The sequence below is a fragment of the Thermobia domestica genome, chromosome 9 (genome assembly GCF_964235325.1).
Source record: "Thermobia domestica chromosome 9, izTheDome1.hap1.1, whole genome shotgun sequence".
Taxonomy (NCBI): domain Eukaryota; kingdom Metazoa; phylum Arthropoda; class Insecta; order Zygentoma; family Lepismatidae; genus Thermobia; species Thermobia domestica.
The window spans coordinates 103980406-104004654 of record NC_137462.1 but is presented as its reverse complement, the minus strand read 5'-3'; the positions used below and the strand labels follow the sequence as shown (position 1 = coordinate 104004654).

General features: G+C 37.7%; 1 protein-coding gene across 2 annotated transcripts in view; it reads right to left on the bottom strand.

Annotated features, from left to right (window-relative positions):
* Positions 1–305: 305 nt before the first annotated feature.
* Positions 306–24249, bottom strand: part of LOC145694905 (cytochrome P450 6k1-like) — a 47622-nt gene continuing 23678 nt past the window's right edge. For both annotated transcript variants that reach the window (XM_081771648.1, XM_081771649.1), the window contains exons 3-5: positions 18784–19005; positions 5993–6247; positions 306–835 (exon numbers count right to left, since the gene is read on the bottom strand). In XM_081771648.1, coding sequence (XP_081627774.1) covers positions 666–835; positions 5993–6247; positions 18784–19005 — 647 coding nt within the window. In that variant the 3' untranslated portion in view covers positions 306–665. The remainder of the gene's footprint in view (positions 836–5992; positions 6248–18783; positions 19006–24249) is intronic.

The following is a 24249-nucleotide window of genomic DNA, read 5'->3' as shown; positions in this document are numbered from 1 at the left end:
TTAGTGGACGCACTATAGCACTAAAGACATTCGTCTTCCTCTCGTCTCAACCACATTCTGAATTAAGACCTGTAACGATGAGTGCTTACTTTTTCTATCCCGGTTCTCAATTAGTACCCAATAAGGACAGGTACTTACAGATGTTTATTTATACAACTAAATTTACAACGCCGACTACGAAAATTAATATAGTGTTTCAGGTCAACATCTATTATATAATTTTCAGTTTGAATTTATGTAGGTTATGTAATGTTTTATCATCTTGTATTTAAACATTTAGTATTTTAACAATAAAATACAAAAACTACATTAAATCTTTGTTTTGTGTATTTTTAAAAATTTTTTTACACTTGCACTTATCTTATAGCGTGGATAAACTTCTTCATATTAGAATCACATATTTAAATATTTTCTTTTGTCTACTTGTATATGTAAATATCACTGTATAAGTTCAATATTATTATGGATGCAAGTCCTACCAACCAACCAAAAAATGCAAAAGAATCGCTGCCGATCGTCTATCATTACACAACTGAAAACTGCTCCAACAATATGTAAGACAAGGTAGTGATTCCTACAATGTCATTTAAAACAAAACTTCTGGCTATACTCCTGTTGCTTAGATACGTTGATTGGTTTTGGACTCCTTTCGGCGCAATGTCTCATTACAAACTTCTCGGTACTATTTTTAACCAAATGCCATCTTTGGCGTCTATGACAAATTGAAAAGGATGGTATTCAATTGGATCTTGCATTTTTTCACTTTTCAGAAACTGATATTTGGATATCAAATGCACAAGACCAACTTTCACTTGCATCAGAGCAAATCTCATACCTGGAACAACAAATGTGACAAATTTATTTAATCAATTTGAAGTTATCCATTTATATTCAAATAAAATCAAAAACAATAGTAGGCTATTAATAGTTTAGAATATTTTTCCACACAGTATTTATAATTTTTTACAAAAGCTTAGAATTATAATGTATGTAGGCTACCTACATAAGTAACATTATCTGTAGTGTTTTATTGTGGCAAATATCTAATTTTACACTTCTATACCTGCTGCTGTGAATTAGGTAATGTTTTTGAAGTTATGAAACATTGTGTTTACATCCACAAGTACGATTCCGTTTATTTTTAATTTATTAACTTTAATTTATTTATTTCCAAACATGTTAAAAAGATTCAATGAATACAGGAAATGAAATGAAATCTTTAGTTTTACGTTAGGCTAAAGGGACGGTGATGATTAGAAATGAATGAAATGGCGGAATAAAGAAAGTGGGAGGAAACGGGAGAACCCCGAAAAAACCCTCGCACACGGTGTTTCAACCACGAAGTTCACTTGGCGGGGGATAGGATCGAACCCATAACCCCAAGCACCAGACGTGAACGCTCTACCACTGAGCCACCGCGGCCCCTCAATGAGTGCAGGGTTCGCAGGAGATAGATACCTGGGTATATGGACGCCTACATCGCTACATGAATTTGACGACTTCTAGTTTATTGATAATATCTAATTAATTATACTTTGAAATTATTTTTTAAAAATTAAACAGTTAGTTTCGTTTCACATTCTCAAACTACGAATGTCTCCAGTAAACTACCAAATTATGAGTATCCTAAACTATATACAAACAAATAGATTACCACTCCGGTTTTCAATAAATGTAAAAGGGAGGAGATGGAATCTATTGTTAAGAAAGACATTCAATCTATATTTAAAAAACAATCTCTCACTATTTCTTACTATTTTTGATGGTTAGACATACAACATTGAATCCAGAAATGGTAAAAGATCAGATGATATAAACAAAATACTGTAGGTTGCTTTCCATGATCATTTTTGTCCATGGAGATCCAATACTGAAACCACAATTGATTAAATTTATCCCTTTTGGTTTCAGTAGAAGTATAAGGGAGGAGACGGAATCTATTTTTATGTCGCTGAATTCTAATAATATATATGGTTATCAAAATAATGGAAACAGGTGTAAATTATATGTTTAACTCAGAGACCACCGTTAACCTACAGAACAGTTCTGATTCGTGAAATAGAAGCATATGAGTGTTTTTTCAGAGGAAAATTAAAAAATTACTTATACAATATAGCACTGAATCCTGTCAGCGAGGAAGGAGGAAAATATGTTCCGGAATCATATACTCAAACTAACCTCACGTGCTCAAAGTCCTCCACGCTTGTCTAGTAGCTCGTGAACTTGATTCTGGGTCCGATTCCTGGTAGAAGAGCAAAAAATTAATTTAATAATCTTTACTTTCATTAATCACCCCTCTCCTTTAGCTTAATGAGCATAATCATGGGACGTCAAACTAAAATTTCATTTCATTTCACACGTACTCACTAATGTTGAGGTTTGGGAATTGTGTGGGCTAGGAGAGGTATTGCAGTTCATTCCAATGTTCACGAAATCGCACCTCATAAGCTCAGCAGTATGAATTGGCGCATTGTCATGTTGAAAATTGTGCCATCCGCTGAAAACACCTACATCATAGAATGCACATGGTCACCTAATGATATACCCACATAACCACTGGCAGTAATGCGTCCTGCAAATGTCATTACAGAAACCATGGACTCCAGAGAGCTACGGCCTACAGCAATTTGCGTAGATCCATTGTCATGTTCGATGGTAAGAAGATGATTCGGAGCATAAGCTTTTTAGGGCGTCCACCATACATCTTCGCGCTAGAGAGTTGTTCACACTGATCAACGATTTGCAAACTGTAATCCGGATGCGGATATTCCATCTTTGGGTATACAATTGGCGTTATACTGTGTTTGTTGTAATAGTCTATTTCAGGAGCTTATTTAGTTCGGCAGTCACTATTGTTGCGTCCACTCTATGATCCTCATTGCAACCCTCTTCTATACTCGATGATTCCTAAGTCTAGCTATATACTCGTATGTACTATGTATCAATCAAGTAAATCTCCACGTTAAGTGGGTTTGCATATCCAAATTCCTAAAATGAAAACATTTACGATCACTTCAATCCCAATAATTTGAAGAATGTAATCTGTTTTATATAAGTTATTAGGACATAAAATTGAATGTGATTTATCCGAAAAATAACATTGCAAGAACTGTAATATTCATGTCCTAATATTCACCGCATAACTCATAGTCGCATCGGAATAAACAAAAGCGAGTGTGGAGCAAAAAAAAAAAAAAGGCTACTGTACATCTAAGTCAAAAGAAGCTCTGCATAGGCATACGAAATGGTCGAGTAGTTTGGACCAATAGTCTATCAATCTGATGTTTCTGTGTTCAAATCCAGTAGGAAGTAACTTTTTTCAAAGTGTGTTCCTATTTTCATCCGGAGACTGAGAACATTTCTTTGAGTAACTCTTTGGCAACTTACTCCATAGCTGAAAACAAAATATTAAGTATGTTCACTATTCCATTATTATCCTTTGATTTGTAATGAAAAATTATTTATAAGCAGTGGTGATTTCAGGAGATTCTTCCCAGGGGGATTGCCAATATGCGCGAGGAAGAGTATACTGCTAAAACACTGGTAATCCACATTGATCACGATCGGAGATATGGCCCCAATGGGAGAAGTTTCTTAGCTCGAGAGGGGTCTCAAATTCTTCCTCAGATCACTCCCTAAGATCATCACTGTTTAAAAGGTTTTCTTAACAAAGAACATTTAATTTGTTTCTCGTTCTACATTTTGAAACGGCAAAATCATAACTTATAGAGAATTATAGCAAAAGCACAAAGAATTATAATACTAATTACGTAAAAATATCCTGCAAGTTATCGATTTCTGGTCGGATTAAAACTCGAATATTTTTTTCGGATTGCACTTTAAAGGAAGTCTTCTCTATGTAATCCTGACTGGAAAGATAGTTAACTCCAATTAATTAATCAATATTTTTACTAATTTTTATTTTACTATTTTTTCTATTCAATATTGTATACAGTTCATTTTCAAAATCAAAGTCTCGTAAATGTATATTGGACAAGTGCACATTCGAAAATAAATTATCATTTAGTTTACTAAAATGCTGGATCGCTTTGTTTTTGGAAATTCGTACTTTAACAAATAATAATAATAATGTTGAACCCGTAATTTTCGGGGTCGCTAAACTGATTGCTTACATACCAGATGACATATAGGTACAAATTCAGTTAAGAACGAGCATGTCAGCTAGCCCGAGAATAGATAGGGAGAACGCCTTCGAGTGGAACGAATAAAGGGGTGAGTGATATTTAAAAATAACATAAAATGACCGAATCCATTTTCATTAGTGTCGAATCCACGGTTTTCGGAGTCGCTGACATGAAAATAGTAACACTTATCATTTAAGTACAAGTTCAACCCTTTGGGAAGAGAGGCTGAGGAAGGAGATGTCGGTGAGATCTTTACATTCTCACACATGTCCCAGTATTTCCAAGATTTCAGTTTAAGGATGAAAGAGGCAATACTATAATTATTATTGCGACATTCATATTGACGTTGTTGGTTGTTTGTGATTCGCATCACGGGAAAGTGGCTGACGCGTTTGAAAGCATTTTGGAACCCCACGCCGTAAGCGTCGGTGGACCACCGATGGGCAATTAGCGACATCTCGCCAAAAATTGGCGGCCCCGCAGCGACGATCCGCGGTGGTCCCTCTTCCGTTTTGAAAATTATACCATCAGCGGGAGAGACGCGATGAAACGCCAATGAATCACAAAATTATTCCCCAAAAAATATGTTAAACCGCCTATATGTGTGATTTGTTTACATTAAGGTGAGTCTAAAAAACACTTTAAAAAGTACCCCGGAGAGGGCTCCAACCATCAACCTTATGATTACTAGGCGGGTGTTCTTCCAACTTGACCATGGACGCGATGAAGGAAACGTCGCTTGTAAAGGAATAAATCGTTGAGATCTTTTTAATTTAGTCAAACAGAGTGCTTCTTTAACCGTGTATATTAGATGATAACTGTTTGTGATAAGATAAAATGCGTTCGCTATGTAATTTTATAACTTAATGACGCGTGTCTATTTACTTTATTTCATAGTTGTTCCATACTCACTTTCTACTGTTTGACGATAGTTGCCCTCAAAATTCATACAATTATGGCACTTATCTCAAGATTTTTCACTTCATGATGTTGAGGCAGAGATTATTCTTGACCCCCGGAGCTCACTTTAGGAACAATTTGTCAGGAAAAAATAATATATAATAATAACCGCATGCACATGACTGGAGATAGTTCGTGTTGGCCCCTTCGCGATTCTCCGCGACGAATAGAAGGAGCGCGGACCAAAACGAAGTCTTCGCTGCTACGCGGTGGTAACTTCAACACCCCGACTCGAAATATCTGTTTCGGCTTGACGAAACTCTGCCGCCAGTGGGACACTAGCGGCAATCCTTCGACGCGTCGCTATATCGACGATCGACATTTACCCGCAAGTGGGCCACTAGGTGTTGGCGACATTTACGGCATGGGGAACATTGTATCTATCTCCAAGTATGGTTTTATTATGTCACTATGATTAAAGAGTTGTGGTTGGAATAGAGGTTCAAAAACTTATGGCAAATCTTACGGATTTTTATTATTTCACTTTGACTGAAGTGCCTACGTCTATCTTGCCTATCTTAAAGAGGGAGAATGATGGTTCAAATGTTTTATAAAAAACCTATTTTCTGTACGCAAAGAACGAGTATTTCTGCTAGTAGTCTTATAACGAACATTTCACTGCCGACATATTATAGTAAATGATTGCTTCCTATATCCAGCTCAAACTTTGGTTCTTTTGTGATTACCAGTATTTGTGACTGTTTAATAGCACAAAGTAACTATCGACGAGACCTATGATTTTCAGTATTTTAGATAGTACCAATATGACCACTACTGAATAGGGGACTAAGCTTTTGAACATGGTTCCTGCCTCCCCTTTAGTTCCACAACTGACTTGGAAGCAAAAAAAAAAAAAAAAAAAACTTACAATAAAATTCAATACTTACCTATACAAATTCTAGGACCATCTCCAAAAGGTAAGTATGTGTAATTAGGTCGACTTGCTTTGCCTTCCTCGCTGAACCTTTCAGGATCAAATTTTTCAGGATCTGGGAAATACTGAGGATCGTGATGTAAACCATAAACAGGAATGAGAACTTTTATACCGGGATCTACTTCTACATCAGTCCCTGGGATGGTATATTTCTTGGTACAGACGCGACCCTGAACTATAGCACTTGGAGGATGTTTTCTCAAGGTCTCTGTAAAGAATTAGGACAAAAAGCTTTGTTTTATTACTGCACTGTTGATGATTTAGTTTTTGTTAACTGATTTTGAGCAGCGTAAATCAGCATTGAAGGAAAGTCGACATCGCATATACTGTAACTTTGAATTAAGCCAATAAATTCGTACTGAATAAATACAAGCTAGATTCATAAATAAAAAAAAGTAATAATAATTGTTACAATTGTTTAAGCAATTTAGTAGTTCTAATTAATCACTAAGTATAACATTGAATTTGCTAACAACTACCCACCCAACACAAGTACATACTGATCATGTGTAAAGAATGTTCCTCGAGGTACATTGGAATGTACATGATAGGTACGTGAATAGAGCAATCATGTGAAATACACATGTAAGGAATAAGGTTACTTCCGCCCAAAAGTACGTGTATGACACATACCGAGGAATGTATCTATTATGTGTATATCACGTACCGTGTATGTACTTGACACATTTACTTGGCATTGGCATGTGCCAGGAATGTACTAGGCATGTCAGTAATGTTCCTTAGGGCAGTGCTATGCAACTGGGGGTGCGAGTACTTAAATACTAAAACCTTAACGATTCATTTTTACGTTCGAATTTAGAAGCTTGTACTTTTAAAAAAAGCCAAGCAACTAACTCTGAAAATATATGCCCTCCTCCGGCATCTGTGTGGCAATTTAACTATCTATTAAAATACTACAGTAACACTTACGAGCGTTTTTTTTTTTTTTTTTTTTAGTGCTAGCTTGATGGCTAGCTCCCCCAAAGGGTTATGCCCTTTATATGGGAAGAGAAGGAAGAGGATTGTGGATAGAAGGTATATGGTGCTGGTCTATGAGTACATACTTTATTTATTAGCTTCAATAACAAACAAACAAAAAAAAATAATAAAGAACAGGTATATGACGAAGATAAATATAGAAATAGATGTGAATGTATGATACAACAGCAGACATTATAGCATTATGCTATAATCATAAGGATGGGGAGTAGGTACTATTGCAAGCGATGGCATTGCCTTTATTTGGTTATGGGATCATATGAAGGACATTATAGCTTTAATGCTATAATCATAAATGAGGGGAATATATGAGATGAAAATGAAGTGCATCGGACATCACAACACATGGGATATGTTAGTGGACGAATGAGCTTATCTTCCGGTCCTGGGGTGGCTCAGGACCATGATGGAGACAGTGGGAACCCTGTTAGAATAAAAGGACTACTGTGCAACATAGGATGGAAAGATGAGAGGTGAAGAATAGTCGGTTTTATAAGCAGCAACGGCATGAAGATCGGGATGATCAGGGGGTAAAGTGTAATGATATAAAGAAAATAGTAGGGAAAGTGAAGTATGATGAAGGGGGTGAGTAGGGGTATAAGCTATATCAAAATTCATAGTTTCTAAGAGGAGGGCATGTCGTTCCTCGAACCGTTTAGTAATATATTTCAGTCGGAGTGTTTCAAGGTGGTATAAAATATGGGGAAAAGTTAGGCGCTCATAAAGTTCATGTGTAGGGCTGGGTAATTTAATGCGGAATGCAATACGTAATGCATGGCGTTCAAGAATTTTTAGTTTCTCGTAATAAAAGGGAGAGGCGTTAATCCAAGCCACGAACCCATACGTTAGTATTGGCCGGAGAAAAACCTTGTATGTGTTTAGGACAACAGATGATTTGAGGCCCCAAGTCGTTCCAGTTAAGCGTCGTAATAGATTCAATCTATTATAAGCTTTAGCGACAACCGTCTTTAAATGAGGACGCCAGTTAAGGTGTTTGTCGATGGTGAGACCAAGATATTTAACATAATTAGCGGGTTTCAGGCGAGTGTCGTCAACGGTTAAATTGAGATAAGATGGATTTTTCTGAATTTTACTACGTTTTCCGGGAGGAAGAAGAAATAATGTTTGTGTTTTATCTGGATTTATCTTGAGCCGCCACTGGTTGCACCAGCTGACGAAGGAGTTGATGGCAGACTGCATAGCGGTATTAATTTGATGTACTGTGTTCCCTAAGGCAAGGAAGGCTGTATCGTCTGCGTATTGAAAAAGTTGGATGTTGTCTGGAAGTGGCGGTAAGTCTGCAACATATAGAAGATATAATAAAGGAGAAAGTGCTGAACCCTGAGGCACGCCAGAATGTAGAAAGATGGGATGTGAAAGAGCACTGTTGATTGAGATATAGGCCAATCTGCAAGAGAGAAAATTATAAATAAAACGGACGTAGGCGAGAGGAAGTTTGAAATTCAACAATTTAGCAATGAGACCGTGGTGCCAAACTTTATCAAATGCTTTTTCAAGATCAAATAATACTAAGCAGGATGGTTTGATGGTATTGTAATGATCAGTTATGATAGTGAGCATTCGTAAATGTTGGTCGTTGATACAGTAATTTGGACGAAAGCCTGCTTGATGATTCGGGAGAAGGTTTTTAACAGAGAGGTGTTGATGGAGCCTGTGAACGAGAATACGTTCAAGAATTTTGCTGTAGATGGATGTTAATTGAATTGGTCTGTAAGAAGCAACGCTATTGGCAGGTTTGTCCGGCTTTTGAAACATTAGAACTTTCGAGGTTTTCCAGTGAGACGGTATGTAACCTGTTCTGAGTATAAATGTAAAAATGAGGGCTAAGAGGTGTAGGAGAATATACGGTCCTTCTTTGATATGGCGATAGGTGATCTCATCTAGTCCAGGGGCAGTATTGCGTTTTCGTGCTATGGTGTCTTGAATTTCGGCTGTGGTGATGGGAGCTGTAAGTGGATGGTTAGCGGGAAGAGAGTGGGATGGATTTGGTTGAAGGTGAGGAGACTGAAAATTAACTTTTTCTACTGGATGAGTTTTTGACTGATTAGTAGGTGGTAGAGGAGTAGAAATGGTTTGTAGATAATCGGCAAAGGCGTCCGCTTTATCTTTATCGGTATGAAGAGCTTTTTCATGGTGAATTAATGGATATGGTGTATGTGTCTTTTTCCCTGTTAGGATGTTGAATCTTTTCCAAAATTTCGTGGGGTGAGCAGTATCTGAAAGTTTATTGCAAGTGTCTATCCAACGCCGTTGTTTATATGCCCGTATGTAATTTCGGACTGTCCGTTGAAATTGTCTATGAAGCCGTAAGGATTCGACATTGCCGGTGCGTTGATAATCTCTATAGAGTTCTCTGGAACGACGAATAAGTGGAAGGTAATGGGGTGGGAGATGAGGATGATGAGGAGAAATAGTTGACTTGGGAATATGGGAGTTTGCGGATGCCTGTATAGATGATGTGATAACGTCAAGCGCATGATATAATCCTTCTTCTGTAGTAGGGGCTTCTAAGTGTTCAAGACTGTGTGCAAGAGAAATGCGGTATGCTTCCCAGTCTGCTTTATCAAAACGTGGGATTTCACGTGATGGAATAGAATTAGAAAGGTTGGAGACTCGGCGTGTGATAGAAAGTTTAATTGGAAGGTGATCACTGCCCATCGGATCGAGTACGTGCACAGTGCATCGGTCTATGAGATTATGCGAAACTATTACTACATCTGGTGTAGTGTTGGAAACATGTCTAGTTGGTTTGGGTAGTTGCAGAATAGTGCCGGTAGTATGGGTGGTGATGAAATCCTGGAAGTGGCGTTTTTGACGATCGGTACGGCTGTGAAAATTGATGTCAGCCATTATTACAAACATTCGGAAGTTATTGGAAATATATTGAAAAAACCCATAAGGAAGCTCATGACCAGGGCGAATGTAGATTGTGGCAATGGTTACATAAAGGTTTGAAAAGTAAAGCGTAACAACCAAGTTTTCAGACAGATTTTGTATTGGAGGATGAAAGATGCGATATGGTAAGCTTCGAGGGAAACCAATAGCTACCCCACCATTTGCTCTGCGGGCTGGTATGGTGTTGTCATGGCGAAGTACATGATAATTTAAAACTTTGCCAGAGCGTGCAGCTGTAAGGTGAGTTTCGTTTAGTAAGAATGCATGAATGGTTTCCTCCAAAAGAAGTTGTTCAAACAAAGTCCTGTGTTCCTGTAAGGAGCTGATATTCAGAAACAATAAACTAATAGGGGAGTCCATGTCTGAAAACTCAATGTGGTTCAGTTGTAAGATCAGTGTTGAGAATAGATGAGTGAAAATATACAGTTTGACCAGAGTAAGTAGCTTGGAAGTTAACATTGAGGATTCTTTTGGCTGCCAGTTGAATTTGTTGGAAGACGTGTTGCCGTTGAAAGGGAAGAATATTTTGAAGTGCTGTAGTGAGAAAGGAAAGAAACTGGTTGATTTGAATTGGTTGAAAAACAGAAGTTGGCGTATCCATTGGATTGTCGGTAGGTGCCGTAACCTTTAAGGGCACAACTAGTTCTGGCTTGCTTGGTTCAGGACGGGGCCGTGCTTTGCACCTGTAGCTAAAAGTGGGATGAGCATCTCCACAAGTACTACATGCTGGCGGATTTTGGAGGTTTGGACAGGTTTTTGTGTTATGAAGTTGCGAGCAGTATCCGCATTTCGCAGGATTACGACATTCAGCTGTGCTATGCGAGTTATAAATTTGACATTTCTCGCAACGCAATGGAAGGGGAGCTGGGGTGTGTGATGGCTCCACTCGGTGGCGTTTTTTGTAAATGAAAGCTCCATTACAAAGTAAATCATCAATGGTCTCTTGAGAGCTGGTCAAAACGCGGACCATGTAAGTTGCGCCATGTACGCTTTTGATGCGTAAACACTTGAGAATGGAGTGCCCTTCAGCTTTTAGTTCCTCGCTGACTTCATCGTCGCTTATACTTGGTTCGACTCCACGTATGACCACTGATAAAGCAGGTTGTCTTCGTGGAGGAGGTTGCTGTTTTATATGTTTATCCGTTAGTTTCTGCAGGTTAGCGTTTTTCCCAAAAATTTCAAATGAGTATTTATTTCGAATAGTCGTGGCAAAGTTAGGATCTGGTGATTTAATTATGATCCCGTTGCGAGTTTTAGTGATCTGAGTGACTTGTGCTCGAGTGAAATACTTTGTTAGTTGAAGAAAAATTTGCTTCTCGTTTTGGAACTTCGGATCATAATTAGTGAGTAGATAAGAATAGAACGTCGGCTTTGAGATATTTTCTAGAGAAGGAAACTGCTGCCTATCGTCTGGAGATGGTACGTCCATCTCCGTAGAGTGAGGTTGCACAGGTTGCGAAGAGTGGTGCTTTTTTGGCGGTGGCGATTTTTGCTGACTGCGAGTAGTTCGCACTGGAGCTGGGGATCGCGACCGAGATCGGACACCGCCCCGCGAACCCTTGCTGTTTTTGCGTTTATCAGTCTTGCTGATAGCACCAGTTGTAGCAGAAGGTGAGGGTGTTGTTTGCCCGGTGTCAATATCCATGGTCGTCTAGATCGATGTGATGAAGCAACAAAGTGAGTAACTCAGATGAAGGTAGACTGAATGAGAAAATGAAATGATGAAATGATGCAATAGCCAAAAATAACTGGCCTCTCTCGGGTGAAACCCTCTATCTCGCCGCACCACTACGCCCGTAGCAATGATTGCGTCCACAACTCAGGATCGATCAAAGCCTAGACTCGATACCTAGGTACCTCGGCCGGAGAGTTGAGAGCCAAGTGGAAGTATCCCTTACGAGCGACTGAGCTCTAACCTATAATCTTAGCATTCAAACCTTTGATTTACGGTTATTTGTGATTTCACGTTTATAACAAAGACAAATATTTTTAAAAGAGTGTAGTTTAAATAAATTACTGAAATAAATATTTTTCACAAAGTTTATCCTTTTAAATTATTGTTCAAAGGCCTTTGCCTTTAGTAAGCCTTCTCCGAAATACATGCAAATGAATTGTGCTGCCATCTTTGGAGCTCTTTTAAAATACACATATATGTTTCTCGACAATGAGATCTCAGAAACTACAGGCTCTAGAAAGATGACGTTTTCACTGATCGATTGCAAATTTCATGTAGATTGTCCAGTTCTAATTGAATATTTAACAAACATGGGCACTATTTCTTTAGTACATTTTTACGGGTACATTGGAAGTGTTGAACTTTCAAAAACATAAAATAAAACATCACATCCTAATCATTACACATTCCAACACCACACTGTTGTATATAGCGGTTGTATATGTCTCCGGCATTTGTTTCATAGCCAAATAATAATGGAAAAGGAAGGATAACCATTTCCTGAAGGATGTCTATATTATCAGGCTGAATTTCTTTAAGGAGTTAGTTTATACTTAAACTTACGTCTTCCCGACAATTTTATTTAACGTCTAGTTTTAACGTACAGGTTTTGAACTAATTCTCTGCTGTGTAACGTCACAATATAACCATCAATGCTAATTTTATGAGGACAATTCTGCCAGTGGGGTTTAGAATGTTACAACCTAGAGAACGCATCAAACGTCAGAAAATTGCAAAATGACACACACAATATATTACAATGTGGCTAAACTCAGAAAGTGGCTATAGAAGTGAAAAGCATATGGCTAAAAAGCCACTATTGGCTCTTTGGAAATTATGTGACTAACGACGTTCTCAAAATGGCCAGATCTCGTCACAAAGGGGCTAAATTGGCAACCCTAGTCGCAATACGAAGCAACTTACGCACAACCATGCCATGGTACATGGGGTATGTGCCATTCACATTCCTCACATTCCAGTGAAGCATGTAAAAGTACCTTTCAAGTGTCATAAATTCCTCGAAAGGCACGTACCTAGCGACACGTGCTATGCATATGAAATGTACATTTTTCAAGTACCAGGTACGTAAACGGTACATATGGAACTTAAATGGCACGTTCCTAGAATGTACCTGGTTGGGTGGGTATACAGCAATTTATACAGCAAGTTTCATCGAATCAATTAGTAACCTCACTGAAAGTTTATTTTGTGAAATTTCCGAATAGGTTAAAGGTCAACATCATAGGTATTTTGCCATTATTGGCAGGTCACTTGTTTCAACTGAAAACCTTCCATGCTCTCCGATCTTCAGCTAATCTCTTGTCCTCATGTACGATTTTTGTTTTAATATTATGCATCAATTGTAGTATCCTTCACCCTCTCCCTCTTTTTCCTGCCACCATACCCTATAGCATGTCCTTCATGACGCAGTTCCCTTTTAGCCAATGTCCCAATCAGTTTTTCTTCTCAATAATATTTAATAATGTTCTTTTCTCCCCATCATTACTATTAACCTCTCATTCTTTTCTCGTTCGACCAAGCAGATTTTCTCTATTCTTCTCCATACACCCATTTCGAAAACTTCCAGTCGTTTTTCATTAATTTTCCGAATACCCATGCTTCTGCCCCATACAGTACAATACTATACACGAAGCATTTTACGAGTCTTTTTCTTAATTCTTTATTCAAAGTCTCACAAAATAGATTTTTCTTCCCTCTATAAGGCTTTTTTCGCCATTCATATCTTTGTTTTTATTTCACGCTCACACTTCATATTATTACTAATAATACTATCCAGGTATCAAAAACTAGTCACGTGTTCTATTTTCTCCCCTCCTACTTCTATATTTGACACCGACCGCTTCGTTCTAATCACCATGGATTTTGTCTTTCTAACATTTATTTTCATCCCATATTCTTCACAACCCTTTCTCAAGTTTTATAACACCTTATAAGGTTTCTTTTCGAATTCCGCAACAAGCGCCATATCATCTGCAAACCGTATATGCCTAATAATTTAACCTCCCATCAAAATGCTGGATGCCATCTTCATTATGTAGGCACTTTTCATTATCTCTTCTAGCTAGATATTAAATAAGGTTGGTGCGAGACATCATTCCTATCGAACTTCCCTTCCAATTGCACTATCCTCTGTTATTTTCTACCGTATTCAAACACTTACTTGTTGGTTCATATTCAATCTTCGAGCTTTTCAATCCAACACAATCTTCTTTTGAACTCCCAACAACAATTCCCAATTGATGTAGTCAAAAACCTTTTCTAAATCAATAATCACCTCTTCCCCTTTTTCTATAAATCTTTCACCAATCCATCCTTAATAATCCAAGTGTCTTCTTAAAGGTGGTATTTATCGGGAAGGTACAAAATGTCATCTCAGATTTACTGTATTGAATTTGGCATCGTTGTCAGCTTGAGAAATACCACAACGCCACTAATGTTTGTGAGCGATGTGCAAGCTTTGTCTGTTAGCTATCGCTCTGCCTCTCAGTTCCTGCTGAAGGAGACTGTGTTCAACCACTGTTTGGTCAAGTTTGTTACTACCCTTTACAAACTTTCAAAATGCTGTCAGGGGATTTCATGAATTTCCGTTTTACGTGTCATTTACTTAAGCGTTGACATCGCTATATGACTGAACGTCTTGTCGTTTGATGTGTTGCTGCCATTTAGAAGTGTCGATGCCATGGTTGTGTAGCGGCTTAAAAATGTTCATATGGTAATAAGTTTCACTGATTTTAACCTTTTTGTCCACTCTGCGTAACATAACTTTTTCATTACTGTAGTAATCAACAACCATAAAGCTACGTGGAGAACTTTCCACACCTTCTCGTAGGCAGCCAGAACAACTTGTGGAATCATATGGACGATTGAAGATGGCCCTCTTCTTACCACATCCCGACCTGAGTTTCTATGAACTTGCATCTGTTCCCTGCTAGATGGCATTCGTTCAGCTTTCGACTGTTTGTTTTCCGCTCAATTATACTGTGAGAGATGGAACATATGAATTCGAGTCATATTCCTATGCTTCTTTACCAAATATAAATCTTGTTCAATTATGCAATGTATGGTAATGACGAAACGTTGTACTGCCATTGCTATCGTTCTTTGAGGCAGTGGGTTCTGAAGAACTCACTTTTCGTACTATATTGGGTGTATGCCTGGGTCAGGGCCGCAACTAGGGGGGGGGCAGAGGGGGCACGTGCCCCGGGCGCGTGGTTGGAGGGGGCGCCGGAAAGAAGATATATCAATTGTTTTAAAAATTGCACCCTTTCCCTTGAGGAACTTATTCTAGAGGTTAAAAGAAATCAAAAGTTTACTTGGCCTTTTCCATGGGACCTCTTTTCGTTGATTATATATATTTGATTATATTTACTATAGGTGTAATGTCATAAATTAAAAACCTAATATTGCATGCCTTTGTTCCCTTGGGCGACCACAGAGAATCCGCCCCCCGCCCCTTTCCTTTTCCTACCACAAGGAGCTGTTTGTTTGTATAATTCCATTGAGAACAGCTCTGAAGTTTAAAACGCTGTTATCAATAGGGGCGGGGGCGAAAAGTTCCCGATTTTTGTTGCTTGCTGGTGGTTGAAGAGTTTAGCTCAGACGCGCCCCCTGTAATGTTACGCAATTGCTGTAATGTTTTTAAACTAGAGGGCAGTTTTGTGGCGGAAAAGATAATTTACACGCCTCGGTGTATTTAATTGTTTCTTGTACACCTACCAAGAGATTTTGCGAGTGAAGGCTGTATGAAGCTTTATCTATTAGTTTTGCTTGAGAGCTTTTCGAGGCATTTTGAATTGTTATCTATCAGTCCAACTTATGCTTTATTATGCTTTATTGTTAATTTCAATATTTTTTTTACATTAATCGTGTATAATGTATAATATTTACTATACATTAAATCTAAATATCTTGATCTATTTATTAATATTTTATGAAGCAATTTCTTTCATATTTAATGAACTTTCTAGTTAATGCACTGTAAAGAGAGATGCTTTGCTCGAATCAGTTTTTTCTATCACTTGTGTGCACCTTAGAGGTGCATATATACAGAAAGAGAAAGTATACAGAAAGGTGCCCAAAAGATACAGAAAGTGCTCAAGTTCGAGAGGTACACATAACAATATAGTGTGGAGTTCTTGTGTGCTTCATTGTTGATGGAAAGTTTTCTTCTTTTCTCCACATCAAAGGATTACACCGAAAAATTTACAGAAATAAAAATAAGCTTTTCATTGTTGCATTGTTATGTTCTCAATGATTTTGGATCGTAAATATTGGTTTTAAAAACATTTCTCATCAGAATTGGCATTTTGCAAACTCATTGACCATCTGATCAACACTCAAACTATAATGAAAAAACTTTGACGCTTTGGAACACCCGTGATATCAATAGTCGCGCGAGCTACAGATATAGCCCATGAAACTTTCAAGCAGAATAACAATGAGATCCTTTCGATTTTACGTTTGACCACACCCTAAACACGCAGAATGATAGTTGATAGAACGGTACACAGACACCCTTTGAGTTATCATCTCGAATTACTTTGCGGCAAGGAAAATAAAAACGCTGGGCTACAATGGTAGCCCGCGCGCGTATTGGAGGGTTAAAGTACTTAAAAATCGATATAACTGATTTCATTAAGAATGTTATTTACAATTGCAATCCATAAGTGATACTTTTCGACTAAACCTTGGGGGGGGGCGCCGAATTGTGTGTTTGCCCCGAGTGACAGAAACCCTAGTTGCGGGCCTGGCCTGGGTCTCCGATATCAGCGATGCCTGATATTGGAGGGCCCACGAACAACAAGAGTGCCCATTTTGTAGCGATTCAACACAGAGTTGATCTCTTTCTTTGATCAATGGAAAACTTTTGTCATATACTGTTTACTTTATGGAGCTATAACTATAGCCAATGTCGAAAAGGAAACAACTATAGCTTCCTAAAGGTTGTAATTTTCGGAGTCATAGGACTACTTATACGCACAACAACTCTTCATGCATGTCAATACTCAGCACTTTCAAACTACCCGCAATAACTTTTCCTGCGTGTTTACACTTGCTGCTACTATCGATCAAATTCGTCACTATAACATTGAAACGACCTTTGGCATATTAAGTAGAGGCTATCTTTCACCCTCTTAGAAAGTACTTATTGATGTCAACTCAAACTATTATTATTATTGATCAGGTCTAATATAATAAGAATTCCCATCTGTTATCCAGGTGGTAAATTAATAAAACTATTATGCTTTATTGAAAACAACATGGTAGGCTATCAGTACTGATTTACCTTGTGCTTCTGAACGGAAAAACGTCTTGTAAGTTAGAAATATTTACTCTAACTGAAGAACACCTTCGATTACAGAAGGATGATCAGGTTACATACGACCGTTTTCAAAGTGTACATACCTTATGAAAAGGCGTGCCTCGCCGTTCTAATCGGACCACTAACATTAGGAACTGTATTGCCCGACATCCCAATACTTACTATAACGAACACATTGGAACATAGAAATATGAATTCCATTTCTCCCTGAAGGTGTTTCAAATGTCGGTAAGGGAGGTGTTGTAGACACCATTTTAATTTAACACTCCAAAAGTACAGAAATCCGATTGGCTGATGTGAAATGTCGCGAAATGGTAACAGGAATTGCATTTACTAGTACATGTCATGATAGTGGATCGAGATGTGGATCGCATCTGGTTCTACTGTTTTCTGTACAAACAAAGGATGTCTTTCTGAGAGATTGTGTTTATGTTGGGTTGCTGGAAGTAGGGAGAATTTAGTTTCATGTTTTTGTGCACCGAAAATACCTCCAACTTCCCCTCGAGTGCAAGGGCGATGATTCCTCTGTAAATTTGGGGGGGACATTCAGATACAGAAGGCATATATAAGGATTTTAAGACAAATTGCATTCAAATTTTGCCCAATATTGTATATTCTTAAATTCAATAAGGGGGACTCACATGAGCTTTGGGGGTCCGGGACCTCTCCCCCCCCAGGATCGGCGCCCATGCTCGAACGTATCTGGCTATAATCACGATTTCTGCGAGAAACTTACTCGGTGCCTAGGTACTGGCGATAAATCTCGGTACATCTTTTCCCAAACGTGTCACGGTACATATGCAACTGCCCAAATGTTACCATTACGCGTAAGATAAATATAAACCTCATCGAAATTCTCCTCCCACAAGTCTTTGGTATGCTTTGCGATAGTTTGTTTTACTTTCAACAATGTAGAGCGGGAGGAGATCGTGAATCCGCCAAGCTGGCGACAAAAAGCTGACAGCTCATTGCGCCAGACTTAATCACCAGGACATGTAACTGTAGTGGTGAATTATCTTGTCTTGCCCCAGTTGAGGAATTCGACAAAGCACATCAGCTGACACCGTCGGACGGACTCCATTTATTAGGAAATGTTTCTGTATGAGACCTATTTGTGTTTTCCGTGGCCACGATATGTTTAAGTGTAGTCACTAAAATGGTTAAATTGCTTTCAAGGCACTATTTCACTGTTCGGCTGGTATCGTATGAGAAATGTATGTGGAAAAGACCTATGACGTACGTGCTCACTTACGACAGCATATCACCAATACAACACTGCGGCACGGGCAAACTGAGGCACAACACTAATTTGATTTCTTATTTCTGGTGCAAGTACACAAGTGACGGCAGCGTTGTCAAACTGGCCGGATATAAACCAATCAACCGTTGTTTAATCTAAAGTTTTCTACACATTTCTTTGAATATCATATTGAAATTTTGGTGAAGTGGATGGACTTGGATGACTTACAAGTACGCATATTTTGTATATAGAAAATTATGAGCAAAACATATAACAAATAGTAATACATACCAGAAACCACTTTGTCCAAGTACTCCAATTCTTGTATTAATTCGTAGTTAACTTTGCCTCCGTGTTTCTCGAGAGCAGCATCAATTTCTTCTCTTAGCTTTAGTTGAATATCTTGATGTAAAGCCAACTCATGAAGTGCGAAACTCACGGTTGCTGAGCTAGTATCAAAACCAGCTCCGAAGAACAGGATCATTTGAGATGCCATATCATCAACTGAAAATTCTTTATTTAAAAAATGTTAATGAGCCTCTTACATAAACAAGCAAATTATTCCTCTACGTACATTTTCTGTGCTTAAATATACAGGGTGTTTCAAAACAACATCGACAATGTTTGGGAGGTGATTCCTGACACCAAGATAAGACAAAAAGTACAGACCAACTTGGGTGCACAAATGCTTCCTTTCGGAGTTAAAAAATGAACTTTAAAGGTTCATAGCTCCAAAACTATGGGATCTCCCGTAGTCGGGTCAAGACTTCACTTAGAAACTAATATGTGCGCTATCCAAAAATACATAGTTCGGAATCCTAAGGTACTCACGCAACAAGTTTTATAGAGGGAGTTTGGATACGGGCATTTAATTTGAAGCACTCATCAACTACCTTTACAAAAAATGTTGCGGAAGTACCACAGAATTCTGGAACTTGGATATTTGGATAGGGCACACACAAGTTCCTAAGTGAACTCTTTACCCAACTACGGTAGGTTTCATACTTTTAGAGTTACGGACCTTTAAAGATCATTTTTTTTTTCATGTTTTCGGCAGCCTATAACTCCGAAAGGAAGCGTTTGTGTACCCAGATTGGTCTATACATTTTGTCTTATTTGGTATCAGGAATCATCTCCCATATGTTGTCGGTGTTGTTTTGAAACTCCCTGTATGTTCAATACAATAAAAACAAAAGTATTGTTTATTACTCATTATTCTTCAGTCAGTTTCAGGGGTATCTAAATCTCGTTTTCTATGTTCAGGCGCTCGTAGTTTGCACTATGCAAGCTTCGGGCAAATGATATAGCTTGAGATAATAGACATTTACGTCTTTGATATATAATTATATTATCTTGCAAAGGGGCCGCGGTGGCTCAGTGGTAGAGCGTTTACCTCTGGTGCATGGAGTCCTGGGTTCAAACCCTCCTCCCGCCAAGTGAACTTTGTGGTGGACAAACATCGTGTGCGTTCGTTTTCTCGGGGTTCTCCCGTTTCCTCCCACATCCTGTAGTACACCTTATACTCGAAGAGGAATTGAGGTATATAGTCTGTCAGTCGTTTCCAGAGAATAGTAAATCATTCTTTTAGTGGTACAGCATTTAGCTGTATCAGCGATAACAAAGGAGGAAATCTGCTCTGAACTCGCTGCACTAAAACTAGCCATTAATGCTCAAGTTGAGGGATTGAACGACCTAGGGAAGATGTTGAAATTCACCCTGATGCTTCCCAAACTATGTTTGAAAAAGACTGACCATATGTATTAGCACACTGCGATCTTGAAAGACTGTCATTATTAGGGAACATCTGCACCATTAGATTAACATGATCACCTAAAATGTTCACTTAATCACTGGCAATATGTCGCTATAGTTTTCATTTACTAGCAGGTGTACTGTGTATTCTATAAACTATGTACGGTATACTATTACTCCCGAGTAAACACAAGTACACGTTCAGTTGTAAGTAACCGCAAATAATATTTAAACATTATAATGTAATATCTACTTATGATAAATTTCGATGGCTGTGCACTATGTTTTTTTACATTTTATTGCAGCTGCACAACCAGGCGCAGATTGAAATGTGGAAACAAGTAAATATATGGCGAAGACTGTGATATAGTTTAGTAGTCCTACGTTTTATAATGTAAAATATAACACAATAGTAGATGTTTAAAATATTAATTGATGATTCGTATTCTATCCCTCAATATTTATCTCTAATGTATCTGATTTTTATGTGTAATAGCACCAATTACTCTTGGTGCTATGTTTTACGACTCCATAGACCTTGAATAAGTTTAACAGCATTTCTAATTAGAAGCGTATCAAGTTTCGAGAGTTTTTAAACGATTCGTGAGTACTAAAACGTGAACCAAGGTTTATAACTAACAGGTGAAATTTTCTTGCAATTTATGTGTTACTGAATCTAATCGTATGACTGGCTACCATGTAGCAAACGAGTCTGTATTATGTAAGTTATGCAAGTTCTGTACAGAGAATGCGCCGTTTTGGTTATTAAAGGAAAGGAATATATATATATATATATATATATATATATATATATATATATATATATATATATATATATATATATATATATATATATATATATATATAATCCTGAGATTTTTGAAAGAATTTAACGTCCCATGAATATGCAAAGAGGCGAAGACAGACGGGATGATGAGATGAATGAATGGTAGAATGTTGCAAGTGACACTTTTGGATCACTTGCTGGTTTTTATGTTTAAATAATGCTTTTAATTTATATATTGTTTTATATCAGTATATTGGTATGGATTTATAAATTTTAAGTTATTATTATTATTAGGTTAAGAAATCCAGATCTGGTCATTGGTGACTAATTATTGTTATTATTAATTGTATGTAAATGTAATTGTTGTATTTACTATGTATATTTATATTATTTCTATTTTCAGCTATTACAAAAAATACCTCTAGTAAAAAGAATAGTTAGATAGCAACTCTGTTTCAGGGAATAACAGTCAGTTTCAAAGCATTCAGAGAACGCTTCTTTTTGGTAGGAGGACACCCTCCTCCCCACCATTCGTTTTTTCTACATAGCTTTGATACGATAGCTTTCCTATATAAACGGAAGATTTTTACAGGGAAGGGGTCAGTTGACCGTCAGTCTTGGGGGAGACTTCGGACAGTCTCCAAAAATGTAGTCTATAGGACGGACTCGGATCGGTGAGCCGAGTGGGAGCTTTTTTCTCCCTGTAAGAGAATATTATGACTTCAAGTAAGTGAAGGGGGAGTATTAAGGAAGTCTTGCTTAGACGCGTTAGGTTCTCCGAGTCTTAAATAAGGCAGAAGGCATGAGCTATATTAGGTTCTACCTTCTAGTAGGTTTTTATTTTTAAGGGACTTCTTTCTTGGACTAAAATGAGGTCCTGTGAGTAGAAGGGATATAGAAATACAATTCGTATACTAATTCAAGAAACAGAATTTTGCTAGGGAATTAGGCCCTGTAGAATAGGGACAGCATTTGATCCTTGAAATGCTACATTCCATATTTAGGTGGATATGGCATTTAGAATAGATTAACAATTCCCAGCTACTAGAATTTTTGAGTACGTGTTCAAAACTGAAGCTGTATACGGTTTTGGTCGGTTATAAGGTAATTTGTTCCTCTTGCAGGACACAATAGGTTTTTATGAACACTCTGAACACAGATTCCTGGGTTCGATCCCTCGAAGTGGACTCGTAAGAGGCTACTGATAGAGTTTTATATTATTTTTTTTTGAATCACATCTCCTAATTCAGGGAGTATGGTTCTTATCTAACCTTTACCTGCCAGATCTATTTAAGGATCTTTCGCTACTATAAGGCGAACTCATTCTCCTTACCTACCTATCCCTATAATAAGTTTTTAGATAGATATCCTTCTAGTGCATCTCCTATTTAAGGGAGTACACGAAATAGGGTCGTAGGCCAGGGCTTTTGATGTAGTGAGTCAATGCCCTTTATAAGTTAAGGTTGACAGAGGACGCTTTTAGTGAGGGCTAACCCTTCTGTCTGCCACAGGCACATAATTAGAGAAACCTTAGCTTTATTAAGTTTACTAAAACTAGAGAATAATTAAGGAATTAGAGAAGAGAATACCCAACAGTATTTCTCATGCAATTTTAAAGAAAGATATTTCATAGAATTATCAACTTTTTCTGAATAAACTTTTAATAGAGGTAACTCATGTGTTATGATTTCATATGTAGATAAGATCCTGAGTTATAAACCTGTTAATTAAGTTAATTACCCTAGACATTACATATTTTATTTTAAGATACGAGTCAGAATATGATTTATTATATTCTAATTTATTTTTTAAAGTTTGTCGAAAATTTTGTGATAGAGACACGAATAGCTATAGTTCTCAGTCTGACGTATTTCAGTGTTACATATAATAAGTAACATAAACATTATTTTTTTTCGACAAACATATGGGGGCTCGTCCGGGATATGAAATCATAACAAGAGTTTTATATGAAACTTAGATCCGGAAAGAAAACAGAAATGGCGACTACAGTGGATCTGCAGACTTTAAAGGAGGCCTTAAATTTGTCAGAAACAGAAGACGTAACAGTTGAACAGATTTTAGAATTAATAAAATTGGGTAGACTGGAAATAGTAAAGACCAAGAACAGCAAATTCGCAATAATATGAACGTAGAAAGGCAAAATTGTTCGTGCTGGACCGTCCCCGAGGACGTAAAAATTGAACTACCTCGTTTTAGCTGAGATTCAAAGCAATGCCCTTTTAGCTTCCTTGACTCTATCGACGACTACTCTAAGAGGAGAAATGTTTCTTTGGAAACTATTTTGGAAACGTTAGTTCTACACTTGTTATATGGCTACAGTAGGAATTGGTTTAATTCAAATCGCCTTTTGCTAACTGTTCGGAAATTGAAGATAGTTTCATTTCTGGAGTACTTTAGTTAATTAATAAGCAGAAGCGACGTAGAAACTAATAGGAATAATATGCTCGAAAGATACAGCTCTATTTATTGGAAAAACTTTGTTACGTTAGGTAGCAACAATGACAGGAGCGGAAGATAGACCTGGAGAAGGTTTGAATGAAAGGACTTTTTCCTTGTAAACGGGTTACCGTTAAAAGGAGGACTCATTTTGATCAGAATTCACGCAAAATTGTATGGAACAACTGTTTCTGGCTATATTGCACCATGAAAGGGTGGCATGGAATTATTACTGTACTTAGAAAGTCACCCCAAACATGTGGAAGATGAACAAAAGGGAAAAATGTGTCAAGGAGGAAGAAGGTGCCTCTGTTTGACAGTAGGAGTGAGTTGTAAAAAATGGTCACTCTGCGCCCCGGAGGAAGAGAAAATGGGAGGGGCGGAAGTTTGTGGAAAACCCTCTGGAAGGAAAAGGAAATGTGAACAACAATAACGCTATTCGAAATGACCTTTTTATTTCTTACACAGCACCAGAGTAAGAAATTTTGATATGGAGGGGAGAGTAGCCTGCCATAAAGTTTGTGTAAATAGCCATTACCTTTTGTTTTGTTTTTGGGCTTGCGAAATTTCACTATTTATGGTGTATTATGTTGAGTCGATTTTTTGGAGGAAGACAGCTTTGTCAAGATTTTTTTTAAAAAAAGAGAAATAGTGCCTGGGATTACAACAGGACTCTTGTTGAATAGTCAGTGGACAGCCTTTGTTTTTTTTATCTGAGCAACCTGCTAAGGGGAAGGATTGCGGACCAAGAGATTATTGTA